Source organism: Cibotium barometz, chromosome 6, assembly GCF_041138505.1.
Source record: "Cibotium barometz isolate CiBa-2024 chromosome 6, ASM4113850v1, whole genome shotgun sequence".
NCBI lineage: Eukaryota > Viridiplantae > Streptophyta > Polypodiopsida > Cyatheales > Cibotiaceae > Cibotium > Cibotium barometz.
Genome location: NC_141051.1, coordinates 37,062,602 through 37,079,669, shown reverse-complemented (window position 1 = coordinate 37,079,669; position 17,068 = coordinate 37,062,602). Strand labels below are relative to the sequence as shown.

The 17,068-nt window shown below is 43.5% G+C and overlaps 1 protein-coding gene across 2 annotated transcripts in view; it reads left to right on the top strand.

Moving 5' to 3' along the window:
- Positions 1–4,784: 4,784 nt before the first annotated feature.
- Positions 4,785–17,068, top strand: part of LOC147637701 (uncharacterized) — a 49,063-nt gene continuing 36,779 nt past the window's right edge. The window contains exons 1-2 of one of the 2 annotated variants that reach the window (XM_086799526.1): positions 4,785–5,299; positions 5,831–5,925. In XM_086799526.1, coding sequence (XP_086655652.1) covers positions 5,228–5,299; positions 5,831–5,925 — 167 coding nt within the window. In that variant the 5' untranslated portion in view covers positions 4,785–5,227. The remainder of the gene's footprint in view (positions 5,300–5,830; positions 5,926–17,068) is intronic. The other variant, XM_086799527.1, reaches the window with a different exon arrangement.

The following is a 17,068-nucleotide window of genomic DNA, read 5'->3' as shown; positions in this document are numbered from 1 at the left end:
GATGGTAGAGGGAGTACCAATGTACAGCCACTTGTTGATGGAGTTCACAACACTAGTGTAACTTCAAGGATTGTTGATTTTCAATAGTAGATTGGTGTACAACCTCTTGCAAGAAGTTCAGAGGAGACTACTTTACCTTGCAGATCTACTTGAGTGAGATATCCACAGTGCAGAAGCTTACATATGATGGATTTGAGCAACATCATGCCTATATGACAAATGTAATGCAGGACACCAAGCCAGAGAAGTTTGAGGATGCCATAGAGCAGCCAAAGTGGGTACATGCCATGGATGAGGAGATGGATACCTTAGAGCAGCAAGGTACATGGTCACTTGTGGAGTTGCCTAAGGGAAAGAATATCATTGGCTGCAAATGGGTGTATAAGATCAAACACAATGCAGATGGTAGTGTTAGTTGCTATACAAGGCTCAGATGGTAGCTAAGGGCTATGCTCAACAGTATGGCATAGACTATGAGGAGACATTTAGCCAAGTCACCAAGATGGCCACAATTCGTACGGTGGTTGCATTAGTTATGGCTAATAGGTGGAAGATGCATCGAATGGATGTTAAGAATGCATTTTTGAATGCAGAGTTGACTGAGGAAGTCTACATGCAGCAGCTACCTGGATATGAGGATGAGAAATACCCACATCAAGTATGTCAATTGTGCAAGGCAATCCATGGACTAAAACAAGCTCTAAGAGCATGGCATGGTCACATCACTAGCTACTTGCAGCAGTTGGGTTTTTATGCATGTCCATTAGATTCATCATTGTTTGCACTAGTCCGAGGGAGTGACAAAGTGTTGATTATTTTATATGTTGATGACCTCATAGTTACCAAGAACAATGAGCATCTCATAGCTCAGGTGAAGGCTCAATTGCAGGAAGAGATGATACATGGATGTTGCAGCGTCAATATGCCTTGGGTATGTCGGGCAAAGTATGGTATGATGGCATGCAAGCCGATGAGTACACCACTTGATCCGAATGCTAAGTTGCCAGCGCAGATAGAGGACCCGAACATGTATAGGCGGATGGTAGGAAGCTTGATCTACCTCACTATTGCACGTCCGGACCTCAGCTATGCAGTTGGTGTTGTAAGTCAGTTTATGCAGTCACCCATGAAACCTCATCTAGATGTAGTACGCAGGATCAGGCGCTATGTGAAGCATACAATCCGTTATGGATTGCACTACAGGGTTGATGCCGAGTAGTGCAGACGATAGGAGATCCACATCAGGCTATGTATTCAGTCTCGCAAGAGGTGCAGTATCATGGATGTCTAAAAAGCAGCCTACGGTTGCTTTGTCGTCTACAGAGGCTGAGTACAGAGGGGGGCAACAGTTTGCAGGCATGTGAAGCCGTGTGGTTATGCAGCTTGCTAGAGAAGATTTGCTATGATGTGGTGGACCTCGTACCTCTTTATTGTGACAATATTAGCAGCATCATGCTTGCTAATAATCAAGTGTTTCATGCTCGCACGAAACACATAGAGGTTCACTATCATTTTATTCGAGAGAAGGTGCTTAGTGGAGAGGTAGACCTACAGCATGTTTCTATACACATCAGCAGGTTGCTGACATTTTTACCAAATCATTACCCCGAGAGAAGTTAGAGTACCTTTGCCATGCTATGGGAGTACACAACTTGAGTGATGTAAGCTCAAATACTCATCCTCCTCGTGACTTGAGCTTGAGGGGGAGTGTTGACACATATGGTGCACACAATGCCAGGTTGTATCCGCCAGCTCATACTGGATAGGCGGAGCACATGTGTACAGTGAATAAGCGGGACACGTAGCGCATCGCTACCCCGCACTGTCAGTTGTAGTGTGTGTGTGTAAGGCACACTTAGTCATTTTCAGATATAGCACACTCATAAGCAATAGAAGAGAGTAGAGCCTAAGAAACTCCCTTCCACCATATCTCTGTGTGTGTGTATGCGTGTATGATACTGTCACAGTCGTGACATACCAATTTTTTTAAAAAAAATCTTTAGCACTAACTTGAAACAAAAACTTAAACAACGTGGTTCTTCAAGCAAGATTTAAAATGAATAATTGTGTTTTTAATGTGTTAAATCACCCTTAAAATACTATGAAGATGCCTCTAAAGGATGTAAACATGGCAATATGAATCATCACGTAAGTGCCATATAAAAGAAATCGTTGTGACATGATGATGAGTGAATTTTTCTAGATTGCCATTAAAAATTTTTAAAAATGAGACTATGCAAATATTTGCTTGTGCATACCTTAGAGTAGAAAGAGTTAAAAACATGGGGCTCATCCCTGTACTTATTATTTGTGAAAAATATCATCTAGCCTTGGTGTGAGAAAACTCACGAGCTTTGCAAACACATACATCAACATGCCATTTTGTTTATTGTCTTTTAAAAGGAGGAGGAAAAGGGGATGAAATAGAGGTTGTGTGTGCGGTAGTGTGTTTGTTCTCAAACTCCTAGAAAAGAAGCTAGAACCAAGCTAATGAGCTATGCCAAAAGCATATATATAGTTTAAAAAAACTATAAAATTATATTTGCCTTTTGCACATGCATACATATAGAAATCAACAATGTATTTTAGACATCCCCCAAACAACGTAACAAAATAGTATAAGCCTCTTCTTGTTTTGAGTACACATTAAATGAAGAATATTGTTTATTGTTTTGTACTTGCTTGAGTCTCTCATAACATCAAGGTTGCTTGTACCTAAGTAAATAAATCTTTATTATGTAGCAAACAAAATGGGCCCAAACTTAGAGGCCAATTTATTATGTTAAGCATGTGATGTTTCAACACAACTACCCTATAAGAAGAACACTTCTCTCCCCGTCTTCTTTACCTTACCCATGTGGTTAAGGCTTTATTGTGATTTCTTATTTCACTTTGAAGATGCATGTTGTATAAGTCAAAGAAGAAACACCTGAATTTATTTACAAAGATATCTTATTTTGTTTTCTTGGTCTTAGGATCCTAGCCAGTGATAGTCCTTGATTTTTTTGGTTGTTTATGATATTGAGATTGGCCTCACATGGCTTTTTCTCCTATTGTGTGGTGAGTCTCTCATTAAAGGCATAAAAAAGAGCCTTGAGTGTCAGACACACCTAAGGATAAAATAGCCAATAATTTACAAGAGTAAACAAGGTTGAGACACGAGAGGTGATATTGATTTCACATCTTATTTAGAAACTATTATTCTTTCAACTTTCACCTTATGCATCCTTGTAATAATAAAACAACATTTAGAAACTACCTATTCTTTCAACTTTCACCTTATGTACATATTGCATGTCTTGCAAAATGAATCCCACATTCCTAGCATCCATACATACTTGTCCTATGCTGTATCTTTAACTTAGAATGTTGTGATGTCTCCTACCATTAAATAAATTCTTAAATGAAACTCACACTCGAGTGGTTGCCTTAAATGTGATTTGACATGTGTCCATAACATCAAGTGGTTGTGGAAGGTGTATAAGAGGAGTTGTTAGCCTACCTGCAATGCAAAGTAAAGCATAAGCTCAAAATAATGATGTCGATTTGGAAGGCTTGAAAGGCCACTTTTGTTTTGGGGAACAACTAAAGACTAGAACCAAAAACTTTTTGTTAAGGTGAAATTAAGTGGAAAGAATACTAAAAATTAAGCGGATTAAAGGAAGTTCTTAACTACAACTAAAGACTAGAACCAAAAACTTTTTGTTAAGGTGAAATTAATTGGAAAGAATACTAAAAATTAAGCGGATTAAAGGAAGTTCTTAAGTGGACACTTAATGTCTAATTACTCTATAGCTCACTACATTTAATATTCACAAGCACTCTCAAGAGTGTATAGCAGGTGTATCTCCCTACATTTAGCATTCAATCGAAAATTGACTAGATTCTATATGGTTATGATAGGTGAAGCTGTTATGCGTCCATTCTAAGGCTAATGAGGAGACGAGCTAACAAAGTATAATCTTACCTTGCTCATTCCTCGATCACACATCCATTCCTTTGATTCACATGCAACCTTTATTTACTAGCATGTGTATGTGTAATGATATTCTCCACTCAACCTTTCAACAAAGGAACATTGTAAGCTATGGGATGCTCGTGATAACCACCAAAGCGTAAACTTCCATTTTTTGGTGGGTGCAATAGAAGGTCTATACGCACCACCCACCAAGGCCATCTCATGTGCTTGGACATGGGAGATTCCTTATTAATGAGCGATGACCTAGGGAGATCATCCATATACCATGAGTGCTCATGAGGTTGTAGGCATGCACATTTCATGAGGATGTAGGTAGGCACATCCACCATGAGTGAGGTGAGGGAGATTATTCCTTTCTCCAACATGTTTATAACCTAGTTATAGGTACACATAACAACCAGTATTTAGTGTATTTTACACCTGCTAAAATTCAAGAAAACGGGTCGAACTTTGACGTCATCTAGAAGAAAACTATTGAAAATTTAACATTTCTAGTTGTAAAATAAGCCAATTATAGGATTTTAATCAAAGAAAACCGGGTATACTCTAGCCTTGTTCTTTTTCTCAAGTGGCTAGGAAAAAAGTTTTTTTTGTTTTTTTGAGAGGAGTGGTGATGCATATGGCCAAAGTGGGAACCACCATGTGGTGTGTGAGGAACTTCAAAGTTTACACAACAAAAGACAAGCCCCCAAGGAATGGGTGTGGCTCTTTGCTGCACGTGTGAGGTGACTTTTCCCCCAAAAATAAAATAAAAAAGACAAACAAATAGAATTATAGAAGAGAAGAAAAAGTATTATGGATCTAGAATTTATTCTCATCACCATCCATTGCACACACACACTACCTGCCATAAAGCTTTTTCACAAACCCATCTTTCTACCCACGAAGCTTTCTTTGTTCCTTCACCCCTACCGCCTGTTTGCACTAATCACATATAGCTTAACTGCATGTAATCCATCACAACCCATTTAAGCTTAATTGCATAAATCACAGGTAAATATATACAATAAATCAGCTGCAATCCATCATCATCATCAGAATCCATATTTATCACAACCTATTTTTCTTAATTTCACATATTAGCTCAGGGTTATAACTACCCATTTTGCTTAATTCCGTACATAGGTTAATTTCATGATTACCATCACAATTCATTTAGCTTAATCTCATCATAAACCCATATTAGCACCCACGCCGCCGAAGCTGAATTGGCATCCAAAACCTATTTCAGTTCCTTGAAGAGGGGCTATGTCGGATTTAGCAGAGGGCTCTCCATCGCCCAACATCCACTTCAGAGAGTTGGATGTAGAGTTTCTGCAGGTACCAGTTTTAATAATTCTTTTTAATAATTCTTTTTGAATATGACCCCAAAACAAGTACTGGCATAAATGCAAGAATTTCTTTGTTTTTTAGTCAAATCTGTGTGCCTGTTTAATGCATTGAATCCAAACATGATCAGAAATCCTTTGGCCGAAGCTTATTAGCAAGACAATGGTTATGATTGTTCTCTCTGAAGTATACATTCACAACTTTTGGTTGTATGTAACATGTATGTGGATTCAAATATGATAAGAATTTATTACTTTATTAGCAAGTGAATGGTTATGTTTGTTCACTCTGAACTATATAATTACAACTTAAACTTACCCTTGGTTGTATATAACATGTATGTGTGTATGGATGCATGCATGTATATATGTGATAGTCTAATGGTAATTGCAATAATACCACACCATAATTGGACTGAGCTGCTACATGACATGATTCGGTATTGCAGACTTATGGATGCTAGGGAATAGGTATCAAAGGTTTTTTTTTTTTGTTGAGTATATTGTGCGTTAATGATGGCAGAAACAAGCTAGGATTTGGCTGGAGGCTGTTCTAGGAGGCGAGAGATTCGATGAAGATACCACACTTGCTGATCTACTTGCAGATGGTGAAATTTTGTAAGGCTGCTTGGTTTCTATTCATCTGATTGATAAGTTTTTTTAAAAGAAAGGGAAATAGATTCTTCTATTAGAAGAGAGCAAACTACAATCCTAAAAAGAGATTAACAACAACCGTCTTGTGAGAATATATGAATGTGAAGCGGAAGCAAATAGAGATCACACAAGAGAGAGTAGATAGCCAAGAGAGATTCAACACTTGAGCTAGAGACTGAAAATATTGAATGTATTGAATAAATAAATGAAGGAACAATGGTCATGCTTATATACATCCCATGTAGAGCAGTAGCATTGGAGGACAAATGTCCACAACAGATAAAAATGCCTAAAATAGCCTAAGAAATATGGGAAAAATCCCTAAAAATATCAGATAAATATTTGGATAAAAAGGGGATAAAATGGAGTAAAAGAGAGCTGGAGATGACATGTCCAACACCTCCTCTCAACTCCAGCACGGGGTCCGACTCCCATATGGGTAAGGAGCTGATCAATAGTATATCGAGGAAGAGGTTTGGAGAAGAAATCAGCAATGTTGTCCTGCAAAGGACAATACTCTATTGTAATGATGCCGTCGGCGACCAACTCACGAACAAAGTGAAAGTGGACCTCAATATGTTTGGTCTTGCCATGGAAGGATGAAGTTTGAGCCAATGCCAAGGTACTTTGTGAAACCGATCCCGTCAAGTGGGAAAGACTCCGTTGGACACCCACACGCTTAATAGCACAACTTTAAAACCACAAATATGAAATGGACAACTTAAAACAACTTGAATTTTAAATGAACAGAAATGGAAAGATGGACACCAGCACTGGGGCCGGAACGGGCCGACCCCCCCCTCAATATATGATATATTTATTGGGAGTATTTAAAGAATACAATGCTCCATGGGTTCTGAGAACCAGATAATGTCCATGTACATATGAAAACAGTACCAAACAAGTAGGCTCGGATTTCGATGAAGAAAACTCGAAGCAGTACGACCACTGGTGTGGTCCAATCGCTACGGTCCTGTGCTTTCACTGGACTCCGCGGAGAGCACCACACTGGTGTTCCGAGACCACGCACAGACAGGCGCTCTCGTACTAACGCCTGGCTCTCCCGATCTCAGCACCCTTGGACCGAGGTTCGCCCATATAGCTTGGACAACCCGGCACCGAACGGGTGTAGGCCGAGCGGGACGAATCTTTTACCAGATTTAAACATATAGTACTTTACTCAAATCTGAAAAGCACTTACTTGTAGATGGTTGATATGAAACCATTACTTGTAGTATGATGAAGTCTTCCAGGTGATGCGAAGTCCCTTTGATGAAGACTTAGTCGCCTCGTGGTGAACCACCAAGGCAAGTACCACCGCAAGAAATAACAGCCACCTGTTGTGAAAGAAGGAGAACCCACTTGGAGGAGAGGCCTGGCTGCAGTGTAGAGAGAAGATGGCCCACGTTTGCTTGCAAAAGAACAAGACAACGCAGCCAGTGAGTAAACAGCCGCCTGTAGGAATGCTTCCACCTGTAGGAGCAATACGCTGAGGTTCTTGCGGGTTTGCTGCCACCTGAAGGAACAGAGATCAAAGCCTGTTGGAAGAGGGTACCCAGCAGCCTGCGCAGCCACCTGAGAAACAGTGGTTGGCCTGGCTGCAGCCGCCTGGTGATGCAATCAATGGGGCAGCCAGCCGCCTGGGAGAGGAGCAGGCGCAGCAGTAAGGAGGAGGTGGAAAACAGCCGCCTGCAGATGGAAGACAGCCGCGTGCAGCAGCAGGTTCAATCGCCTGTAGAGGGTCAGGCGCAGCCAGCAGTAGAGTCAACAGTCCCCTGCTGTGCAGTTCGCAGCCAGCCTGTAGAGGAAGTGAAAGCAGCCGTATAGAAGCATGCGCAGCCTGTATGGAAGAGGCAGCATGCGAGGAGATGGTCGACAGTTCCCCCACGCCAAAAAGGTTGATCGCCGGGTGAAGAAAAATCAACGCCAAGAAGCTGCGATGTTGTTTACGCTTGATGGAGAGCCATATTAAATAAAAATTGAAGTGAAGATAACCTTAGAGCTACCCACGCATGCATGAAGGGGGATTAGTGGGGGTTGGTGACCATGCCCACCCCCACACTCACTTAAAAGTGAGGCTCCCCACCTTGGCCCCAAAGTGGGTGCCCAAAGGGGGTGCCCACTTTTAAATAAGTGTGAACCCCTAACCTTATAAATCAAAGGGTTAGAATTTAAAACATTAAAACAACATGTACCATATACTTACCACCTGTTCACATGCACTGAAACTCGTCAGAATACAGGGCAGACTTCACGACTCACTGGCAGGCGTCCCCGCTCAGTAAGTAACACGTCAGGCAGGCAAACACACGAATACATGTCATGCGAAAACAGTTTCAAACATGCAAAATATGTGTGCATGTGCAAATAGTAACATGGACATATCTCCCGTTCATGGAACATGTACAAAATATCTGTCGGCACAAAACTGGCTCGACATAAAACAGAAAAACCTGGTCTTCCTATGGAGTGACAGTCCCATAGGTAAGACACAGTTCCAGGCACGAGTTTCCCTAGGTGTGACAGTCCCATAGGTAAAACACGGCACGAATACTGGCTCTTCCATGGCGTGACAGTCCCATGGATCGAACACAGTCCAGGTCATACACGGGTGGCACTGATCTGGCTCCCGTCCATACGACACCATCCTGCTAACACACGGGTGGCACCAGTCTGGCTCCCGTCCATGTTAGCAAAATACTGGCCTCTTCACACGAGACACTGGCCTGGCCTCAAGTGAACGAGACGCAAAAACTAGGAATGGACCAAATGGTCGGCCAATTGGTGACACTTTGGCTGTCCGCAAGAATACGGATCAAAGAATTTGAGAGTACATCAAGATTGCTCAACATCTGGAACAACCATAACAACTCACAGCACGTATCTAGATAAGCATGGTACTCAGCCTCAGTAGAAGATAATGATACTGTATTCTGCTTCTTGGATCTCCAAGAAATAAGACCAGAACCAAGAGTGAAGCAATAGCCAAAAGTGGATCGTCGAGTATCCTGCCCAATCAGCATGAGAGTATCCAACAAGCTTAGTGCCTCCTCTGAAAGAGAGACCATAGTCCAAGGTACCAGGTATCAGAGAACCCTTAGAGCGGCCTGCCAATGAGAATGTCAAGGAGCGGAAGAAAACTGATTGAGAACATTGACACTATAAGAAATGTCAGGCCTAGTGTAAGTCAAATAAATAAGAAGCCTCCGGTACTGTGTACTGTCCTCGAAGAGGGGAGAGGGATACCATGGGAGAGCTTGGAGTTAGGATCCATCGAACAAGAAATTGGATGGCATTCGGTCATCCCAAATGTCTCTAGGAGCTGCTGCAAATATCTGTACTGGTTAAGAAACATTCCATTAGAAGACTGATAGACCTCTATCCCAAGAAAGTATTGGAGAATTCCTAAATCAGTCATCTCAAAGGTGAGAGCTAAATCTGACTTGAGCTGTTCAATCTTGGCAAGATGTGAGCTAGTGATCAATAAATCATCAACATATAAGACAATCAAGCAGAGCAAAGCATCCTCAGCAAAGACATAGAGATTGTTGTCTGTAAAGCATCTTTGGAATTCGAGGGAAAGAAAGAATGCATCAATCTTATCATCCCACGCCTTGGGTGCCGGTTGCAAATCATGAAGGGCTTTGTGCAATCCGTACACCTTACCCACATGACCGGGAACCTAAAAACCTTTAGGTTGTTCAACATACACCTCCTTATGTAAGTCACCATTAAGAAAGGCAGACTTGACATCCATTTGGTAAACCGGCTAGTGCTCATGAGCACAAAGAGCAAGAACTGTCTAGTTTATTGGGGTCAAGTGGGTCTTTAAGACCAAGTTTCATGGTGATGCATCTCTGGACAAACACAAAGCCAAATTGGTTGCGAAGGGGTACTCTCAGATTGAGGGTGTGGATTATGAGGAAACTTTTGCTCCTACAACCAGATACACCACCATTGATGCAGAAGCCGGTCCACAAGCTCCCATGTACAATTCCTCTCAATGGAATCAATCTCGGCCTCCATGGCTGCCTACCACTTAGGAAGAGAAAGAGCCTCTTTAGCTATAGTAGGCTCATATGATTGTATCACTGCGTAACACACGGAAGCTTCGGGGGAGATCGGTAACTTCAATGCTCAGAAAACAGCACACTTGTCGTGATGAAATTAACGCACAAAATTGAATATAGATGTGCAGAAAAATAGAGAGAGAAGAGGACACAATATTGGGTCTCGAATACCCTCTGTAGGGCCCCCCACTACGAATGGTGTATTTGCTTTTATTAGAATGATGCAACAAACTGAAATAAAAGACTGACTGAACCTTCTTGGCTAAGATGGATCTCTGCCCTTGACCTTCAATCCTTTACCCCTTCTGCTTTAGCTTGTTCTTGGCTGTCCTAGCCCTTGGTTCAGCTTCAACACTTGGTGAATTATGAGATAAATGAACTGATTTGTGGCTTTGGTATTTATACCCTGCAGGACATCCAGTCGGCTGGTTCTACAGCAGTCGGCTGGGCTGTCCTTAAAATACTCCACGACTAGAAAACACAGCATTAAATGCTAAAAAATGCTACGCATGACTAAAATAAATGCTGGCCACCATGCACCTCAGATTTGGCTGCTGGACAGCCTGTGTGGGCTGCCCCACACCTGCTCTACAGTCCTCTAGGGGCTGTGTAACTAGTCGGCCACCTGTCCAGGAGCCCTAGGGCTGTCTACAGCCCTTCCATGGCCATCCCATGGCTGGTGGGTACAGCCAAGGCCTTCCTGGCCCCTATGGGGGTGGTTCTACAACTTCCCCATGCCCACATCTGTCCTTGGGGTAGCCCTATGGGCTAGCCCCTTTCCTATATGCAAACCCTAACTGGCTACATAGTGATCTGGAATCCAGTAACATACAAGATACACAGAACCACGGACATCATTCCAGAGGGAGACTCACAACGCGGACTGGCACTGTTTCATGTGCAGGACAATGCACACCTGACCTCGGACGACTGGAATGGAACCCTGGCTGACTCGTCCTGGACTGGGCTCACATGGGACCAGTTTTCCATCCCGGGTCCTGCACCTTCTGTACAGATATGTCTATGTGGCATCCAAGTGTGGGATGCACGTGACATTCCCTTCTGCTTAACTTGACGGAAGTTGCATAGCCTCCAAATAATCCGTCAATAACGCCGGATAGTCGTCGAAAAAGTCTTTGTCAAGCCATACCGCTTCGTGGGTCCCTTGCTCTTGAAACTTCGTGAGGAACTGTCTTTGCCTTCGGCCTGAGCCATGTTTGAAACGGTGCAAAAGGATCTATTCTGGAACCATAACTTCAGCTTCATCAATAATATGTGGTTCCGCCTCGTCTATAACTTCTGAAGGGATCGGACCTGCATATGGTTTTAACCAACTCACGTGCATAGTCCAACTCAGAGGTAGCTTCAACTTCATTGACACCTCATTAATCTTTCTCTGGATGGGAAAAGGTTCGAAGCTCCTGAAAGACAACTTTGGGCATCGCTTGCCCACCTGTTTCAACCTTTGCTTTATAATCCGAAGATAAATCCAATCCCCTTCCGAAAACTTCATATCCCTTCGGTCTTTATTGACCTATCAAGTGTAGGCCTCTTGCGCTTTAGCCAACCTGTCTTTTATTGACTCTAAAATCTCTTGGTAAGACTCTGTCACTCTGTTCGCTTTAGGTACTGAAGACGAGGTCCTGGTCAATAGTGACCGGAATGGTCTTCCAAACGCTGCCTCATATGGAGTCCTGCCAATAGCTGAAGAAAAAGAATCATTCAAAACAGCTTGAACTAATGGCAAATATGATTCCCACTTACCTTGCTGATCGTGGACATAACACTTTAGCACATCAAAGGCCAAATGGTTATAGATCTCTGTCTGGCCGTTTGTCTATGGATGAAATGCACTGGAAAAATTCAATTTAGTACCAAAGTTATCAAAGAATGTCCTCCAAAAATGACTAGTAAACTTGGCATCTCGGTCTGACACTATGGTCCTAGGAATTCCGCCAATCGGGTACCAATGCCGAATGAACAACTGGGCAACATCCTCGGTGGTCACATTGGCCCTGCATGGAATAAGCATAGTAAATTTGCTAAATCTATCAACTATAGTTAAGCACTGAGTATTACGCTTACTCGGACTGGGAGGCAGAAAGGTCCCTCAGGAATTTGCAAGGGCTATAATAACCCTATCTTCTTTCCATGAGGAGCTTTTATCTTTTGACAAATATCATAGTGTTGTACATATGAAAACACATCTCGCCTCATCTTTGGCCAATAATATTGCCGTTCCAGTTTCTCCAGAGTTGAATTCATGCCCCTATGACCACCAGTAATGGTGTCTTGGGTGTCATGGAGAAGAGCTGCCTTGAACGACTTCATGACACATAGTTGGCCTTTGTAGAAAAGGCAACCATTGCGTATCAAAAAGTGGCATGGTCCTATGGGATCCAATGCCTGTTCCCACTGTGTACCGAATTACTCGGAATCCGCATACGTGTGCTTCATGTCGTCTAGTCCTGTCGCAACAAGGTTGAGTCTAGTGGTCTGAATCGAAGTTATTTGTCCCTTCCTGTTCAAAGCATCAGCCACTGGATTGGCCTTTCTTGGAAGGTACTCAATCATACCACCAAATTGCTGGAATATCTGGCTCCAGCGGTGTTGTCGGTCACTCCACTGTGCACTTGGCATTGTCTGAATCTAGCGTAATGCTTGATGGTCAGTGTGAACCTCAAAGTCATGGCCATAAAGAAAATGTTTCCAATGTTTCAAGGCCTGTATAACTACAAGGAGTTCACGATCGTAGACTGAGTAATTCTTCTCTGCGGACAGTAACTTACGAGACATGTAAGCTACTGGATGACCATTCTGTTGTAATACACCGCCAATTGCGATCACCTGAAATGGCTTGTCCCACGAGGCAAGTGCTAAACAAGGCGCTTTTGATAAAGCCACCTTGAGGTTCTTGAATGCCTCCAACGCTCGTGGAGTCATTCGAATCTGTTGCCTTCTTGTCTTGACACCCTTTAGCAAATCGGTAAGATCCGCCGAGAGGTCAGAAAACTTGTCTATGTGGGTGGAGTATGCCTGGCATATACCCACAAAGGATCTGATGCTATAAGCTGTCTGAGGTACTTCCCAATTGACAATCTCGGCCACCTTAGCCGGATCAAGTCGAATGCCTTCTGTACTAATTATGTATTCAAGGTAATGAACGTGGAACAAATAAAATTCCGACTTCTTCTCATTGACTTAGAGCTCATTGCTTTCCAGCAACTTAAGGACTTTCTCCACATCAATGTCATGCTGCTCAACCGTAGGTGAAAATACCAGTATGTCGTCTAGAAATATGAATACACTTTTCAATTAATTCTCGGAAAACATGCATCATCATGCGACTGAATGTAGCTAGGGCATTCGTCAAGCAAAAGGCATGACCACAAATTCATAGTAGGCCCGTTCTGTACGGAAGGTTGTCTTGGGGATGTCCCCCTCCACAATGTGCACCTGGTGGTACCCACTCTTTAAATCGAGTTTTGAGAACACCTTAGCCCCGTTCAGCCTCTCCAAAATATAATCTATTCAAGGCATCGAGAATCTACTCTTGATCATAGTTGTTACAAGGTGTGCCCCTAACAGTTCGAGGCGTTCGAGGCGTATGACTGCTTGATCGAGGCGTCAAAAAAAAAAAATGCTGGTTTGAGTCTTTAGACGGGGGCTTTAAGGGCCCAAGGCAGCCCCTCTCACACACACTCTCTCTCCCTCATTATCTCCCTCCCTCACTTAAGCCTTTCTCAAGACCCAAAGTTCAAAGTTCAAACTTCAAACACACTAGGATGATGATGTTTTTCATACCCACTTTTGGAGCTCTCTCTATACTCTACCGGTTCATTTCAGTTCATTTCATTTCACTTTGTACCCTTGAATCTTGAGGATGTATCCATATGATGAGGATAGACTATTTTGGTCTCATAGGTCATTTTGGCCTTTTGCAGACATTTAATAAACTTTCTTTCTTTCACACACACACTCTCTCTCCATCCCTCATACACACCCTCTCTCTCCCTCCCTCAAGGCTCATACATACACTCTAGTCTCTCTCTCTCTCTCCGAAGTGGATTGTAACCAAAGATGTATTCTGATCTGTCCTATAGGTCAGCTTTGGCCTCGACAGGACGTTAATATATCTTTCTTTCTTTCTTTCTTTCTATCTCTCTCTCTCAACTTTCACTATATATATTATATCTATCTATCACTATATATATATATATATATATATATATATATATATATATAAAACAGACGCCTCTAACGTCTCTAAAAAATACGAGTCTTTCGAGGTGCGTACCATATCCGCCTCGTACCAAATGCCTTTGACGCCTCTAACAACCTTGCTCTTGATAGTCAGCTTATTGAGTGCACGATAATCGACACACAAACGAGAAGACCCATCTTTCTTCTTGACAAACAGGATTGGTGCTGCAAATGGCGATACGCTGGGATATATAAAGCCAAATTGCAACAATTCTTGGAGTTGGCGGTCCAACTCTGATTCCATTGCCTTGGAAAGGCGATACGGAAACTTGCTCGGGGGTTCCGAGCCTGGGAGGAGATCAATCTTGTGGTCCTCCGGTCCGGACGAGGGGAGCTGGGGAGGGAGATTGTCTCGAAGAAAAATGTTCTGGAACTTCAATGGAGAGCCACATACTTCTCGGAAGCACTGGCCACCGTCTGGGCGGTTTGGATGTAAATCATCGCACAATGTGCGCCTTTGCTAATTGCTCGCTTAGCCTGTAAGTGGCTTATGAGCGGAAAGTTTGGGATTCCTGGCTCACACTTAATGGTCACTGGGTGTCATGTGCAAGAATTGCCATGGACATTCTCTAGAGCTAGTCCAGAAGGGGCAGCCAAGAGAAAGATGACTAGAATCAGAATTCAGGAGCATGCTGTGAAGTTTGGGCCAGTGTTGGACTTGGAGCACATGGAAGACTTTGAAGGATGTGTCGGTTGCATAAGATGCTGTCGGCTACAAGAAGAGTGCCAGACTCGTTTCTTAGGAATGAAGACCAAGACGGTGTTTAGAGTCAGGGCAGGAACAGATTGGGGATTGGATGGAACTGATGCATAGATATTATTCAGAGTTAGAGTGGCTTTGGAGACCGGGCCGGGTTTTCAGTGAAAAGGGTTGCCAGAGATGGATGGATGATAGAGGGATTCAAGGAATAGAATGGGATGATGACAGTCATCCAAGAACAGGTTGGAATCCCGTCATCAAGTTTAGCAGAGGGGGATGTCATGTGCAAGAATTGCCATGGATATTCTCTGGAGCTAGTCCAGAAGGGGCAGCCAAGAAAAAAATGACTAGAACCAGAATTTAGGAGCATGCTGTGCAGTTTGGGCCAGTGTTGGACTTGGAGCAGGACATGGAAGACTTTGAAGAATCTGTTAGTTGCATAAGATGTTGTCGGCTGCATGGTACAGGTCGTGGATGTGTTTTATGGAGAAAATGCCCAGTCGGCTTGCCGACCATCAGTCGGCCAGCACTCCTTTTGTCCAAGGGCCTATATAAAGACATGTATGCTCATTGTTGTGGTCATTCACTCCACTAGGGAGTGGGTCCAGCATTAGGACTATTTTGGGGTGTTTCCACCTTTTCATGGAAGGCAGCCTATGGTTGTAGAACCTAGGTACCTTTTTGTACCATATGAATATACTGAATTTCCAGCTCTCTCTCTCTCTCTCTCTCTCTCTCTCTCTCTCTCTCTCTCTACTCTCCCTTCTGTCTGCGGTTTTGCATCAGCATGTTATAAGTGGTGTTTAGGGCTGAAAGAAGACTCTCAGAGCTTCCGCGTGTTACACTGGGGCGTTTGACACATTCCAATTAATTTGGAAATTGTGCTTGTCCCACTTGACATCAGGAAGAAACTTGTGAAACCACTGAATGCCCAATATTATGTCTGCCCCTCCTACAAGAGGGGCAACCATAAAATCACGCACAAACTCTATGCCCTGAATAACCAATTTAGCACCTAGAGCTTCATACTTGACGCTCGTTGTCATGCCTGTGCTAAAACCCTCAACTTGTTTGTCCACCGAAGTTAGGACGAAACGGGCACGCCGAGTGGCTTGTTCCGTGACCACGTCCTCCGTGCTGCCGCCGCTGTCAAACAAGACGACTCTCTGGCCACCTATGTAGCCAAAGGTCTTGAGCAATTCGTTGCGCTCATACTCTTGGTCATGGGCGCCCTGCTGCTTATCTTCGAGCTCCCGACTAATGATTGCTCCAACTGAAGCATTGGGAACTAGGGGGAGCCACTGGGGTCTGTGTGGGAGTTGGGCTCACCACGGAAGCTGTGGAGGTTGAGGCGGCGGTCTTTGGAGTGGTAGTCTTCTCAGGACATTATCGAGAAGTGTGGCCTTTTGTATTACAAAAGAAACACCCACCCTCCTCCTTGTACCGAGAAATCTCCTCAGCACTCAACTTGCCACCCGTCTTGCCTGCCTCCGCTTTCTGGTTTGGATTAAGCTTGGACGCATTGTTCGAGTTCTTGGAGCCAGAGGCTCCCATGCTCTGTCTTGGGGAAGACCCCGTCTGGTTCTGGCCTTTTCCCCCTGAGGTGGTAGCCTTGGGAGTAGCCGGCTTGGAAGTCTTGGGCTTGCCACCATTATGCTTCGTTTCAGCACTCTGCGTGCAAGCGAGAGGGCGTCTCGAAGGTGGCTGGCCTAAACATACGCACCTCCCATTGGATTTGCGTGTCAAGACCATACAAAAATTGCCCTTTCTTGTTTGAATCAAATAAGCCTCATTGCAAACATAAAGTCGAAATTCTATTAGCAAACTGAAGGACTGGTTGCGCGTTTTGACGCGCTCTCCTGAACTCGTCTTTGAGTCGCTCAAGGTAATGGGGCGGTAGAAACCGCTGCTTAAGGTCGCGGACAAACTCGTCCCACACATAAGCTACCATACCTAATTTGCTGTGGGCATGAGCCCACTGGGTCCACGAAGGAATGGCCTCACCTTCCAAGTACCAATTGGCTAAGATCACTCTGTCAGTATCGTTCTTTCTAACTGCGGCAAAGTAAGCTTC